This window comes from Aegilops tauschii, chromosome 5, assembly GCF_002575655.3.
Source record: "Aegilops tauschii subsp. strangulata cultivar AL8/78 chromosome 5, Aet v6.0, whole genome shotgun sequence".
Taxonomy (NCBI): domain Eukaryota; kingdom Viridiplantae; phylum Streptophyta; class Magnoliopsida; order Poales; family Poaceae; genus Aegilops; species Aegilops tauschii.
This window is the reverse complement of record NC_053039.3, coordinates 468,148,302-468,150,974: the sequence shown is the minus strand read 5'-3', so window position 1 is coordinate 468,150,974 and position 2,673 is coordinate 468,148,302. Positions and strand designations below refer to the sequence as shown.

Sequence of the window (2,673 nt, the reverse complement as noted above, 5' to 3'; positions counted from 1 at the left end):
TCAGATGTTAAACAAGTTTTTCGAAATCATCAATTCCGAATTCAACGATACTAGAGCCCGACACATATTGTCTCATATAAACTGCCCCTTGAGTTTTATCCAACAATGTATGTGTGTGAATGGCCTGCCCTCGATCCCGTAGTACATCATGACAGGGCTTGCAGTCTATACAACGTGTACAATAACAATGAGTGAATAGATGAATTAACCAACATGTAGAGTAACAGGAAGCAACACTTACTATCTCCATGGTTGACGAGCCCAATGGCCACCTTATCTCCACTTGGTAAATCACAACACAAAACTTCATGAAGGAGTTGCAGATGGTGTACCACCTATGCGTTAGCGACTTCACATTGCGTGTATGAATGACGTGCATGTCGTAGGTCAACATAAATGGTCAACCGCGCATCACACAACAACTCATCCTCGATCACCGAGTGCCCCGCCATATCGTGCTTCTCTAGAAAACAATAAAAAGTTCAAGAAAAGAAAGCTCAATGGCATTTGATTGAAAACCTGTCCGGTGTGGTGCCCCTCATGGACGACATCGGCAAGGGTGCGAAGGGTACCTGGTTGCGAAAGGATTCCTAGATGGATAACAACATAGTTCAAGACGGGCGTGGGTTTGCGGACGGCGGAGAATGGCTAGGCGGTGGCAAGGGAGCTTCAGCTGCGGCATCGTCGTTATAGACGCGTGCACTGACTATGTTTTTCTGTGTGGTGAAAGTAGAGAGCGCATTTTTTTTTTTGACGCGAGCATGGTTCTTTGTTGATGACATTGTTGTCTGTCAGATTATGTTCGCAATATTTTCGGCAAGCAGTAAATGAACTTCAGCCCTTTTAATTTTTCACCATGTACTATGTGTGAAAGACTGTCAGAGTGCGTGTGTCTTGTCACAGTCTCAAAGCCCATAAAGCTAGCTAGAGCATCCAGATGCGGTGACCTATTCTATTCTGGAGCATCAGTCTATCTCCTTTGCACTATACCCCACTGCGTACTTGGAAAATGGCTTCTTCCTCTTCGCTCCTCTCGGCCGGCGTCTCCATCCTCCTGATCCAAGCCGTGGCGGTGGGCGTGGCCACCGCAGGAGACGCGCCGGCGCAGCTGCCGCGGTCGGAGCTGGCGGCGATCTTCAGGGTGATGGCCGACCTCCTCGGCGACCCGACGTGGCCGCAGCTCCACCCGCGGCCCTGCACGGACACGCCCTGGCCGGGCCTCCAGTGCGAGCTCGCCCCCGACGACAGCACCCGCCTCCGCGCCACCCGCCTCCATTTCGGCCCCGACGTCTCCACCCCGCCCTGCAGGCCCGGCGCCAGGCTCGCCGCCCCCGCGATCCTTGGCCTGCCCCACCTCAGGACCCTCTCCCTCTTCGGCTGCTTCGTCGACGCCGGCCCCGTCGAGCTGCCGCCGGTGCTCTTCACCAACGCCTCCTCCCTCGAGCAGCTCGTCCTCAAGTCCAACCCGGGCCTGACCGGCCGGATACCGGCAACCTTGACTAACCTGAAGAGCCTGCAAGTGCTTAGCCTGTCCCAGAACGGCTTCCACGGCGAGATCCCCAGGGAGCTCGGCGGCCTCGCCGCGTTGCAGCAGCTCGACCTCAGCTACAACAACATCACCGGCGAGGTACGTGCGTTGACCTCACGTGCGCCCTTAACTTCGTTACGAATGTGCATGCCGTGATTGGTGACACTGACACGTAGCATGAGTTTTTGATTCGGCGCGCGGCAGATACCGGAGGAGCTTGGAGGGATGGCGAGCCTATCCATCCTGGACCTGAGCTGGAACAGCATTGGCGGCGGCGTGCCGGCGGCGTTGGGTGGCCTGAAGATGCTGCAGAAGGCGGACCTGAGCTACAACCGGCTGGCCGGCGTTGTGCCGCCGGAGGTCGGGTCTCTGAAGGAGCTGGTGTTCCTGGACCTGAGCCACAACGGGCTCGCGGGGCCGCTGCCAGCCTCGCTTGCCGGGCTGGCGAAGCTGCAGTACCTGCTCCTGCAGGACAACCCCATCGGCACGGCGGTGCCGGCGGTGGTCGGGTCGCTGCGGCGGCTGCAGGTGCTGGGCCTGTCGGGGTGCAACCTGACGGGCCCGATCCCGCGGGGCGCGTTCGCGGCGCTGGGGAGCCTGATGGCGCTGTCGCTGGACCGGAACCGGCTGGACGGGCCGATCCCGGCGAGCCTCGGCGCGCTGCCGCACCTGGGGCAGCTCAACCTGAGCCAGAACCGGCTCGCCGGGGAGATCGCCCTGCCGGTCGAGTTCGTGGCGCGGCTCGGCAGGCGGCTCGACGTGCGCGGCAACGAGGAGCTGTGCGTCGGCCAGGGCAGGTACGGCGGGCTGCAGGCCAGCTACCTCAGGGCGCCGCCGTGCGTGGGACGGGGGAGCACCAACGGGACGGCCGCGCTGGACGAGGGCGCCGCGGGGGTTTACGGGCCAGTCGTTGGGTTGGTGTGCCACCTTCTTGTGTTGTTGGTACTCAAGCTGTGACGTCTCTGATGAAATATTTGAGCGGGCGATCATTCTTCACGAGATTACCGGGTCCAACGAGATGGATCGTTACGTGTTCTCTTGCAGTTTTATCCGACTGGATGAACGTATCCAAAATGCCAGCACCTGGCTCGATAGCTTTATAGGCACATCCTACAGCAGGGTGCCAATATTTGAGCACTTCTAAA

The 2,673-nt window shown here is 58.8% G+C and overlaps 1 protein-coding gene across 1 annotated transcript; it reads left to right on the top strand.

The window, feature by feature from the left end:
- Positions 1–763: 763 nt before the first annotated feature.
- LOC109785356 (uncharacterized) lies at positions 764–2,673 on the top strand. Its single transcript, XM_020343954.4, has 2 exons — positions 764–1,627; positions 1,733–2,673. The coding sequence occupies exons 1-2, from the start codon at positions 1,010–1,012 to the stop codon at positions 2,483–2,485; spliced, it is 1,371 nt and encodes a 456-aa protein (XP_020199543.1). The 5' UTR covers positions 764–1,009; the 3' UTR covers positions 2,486–2,673.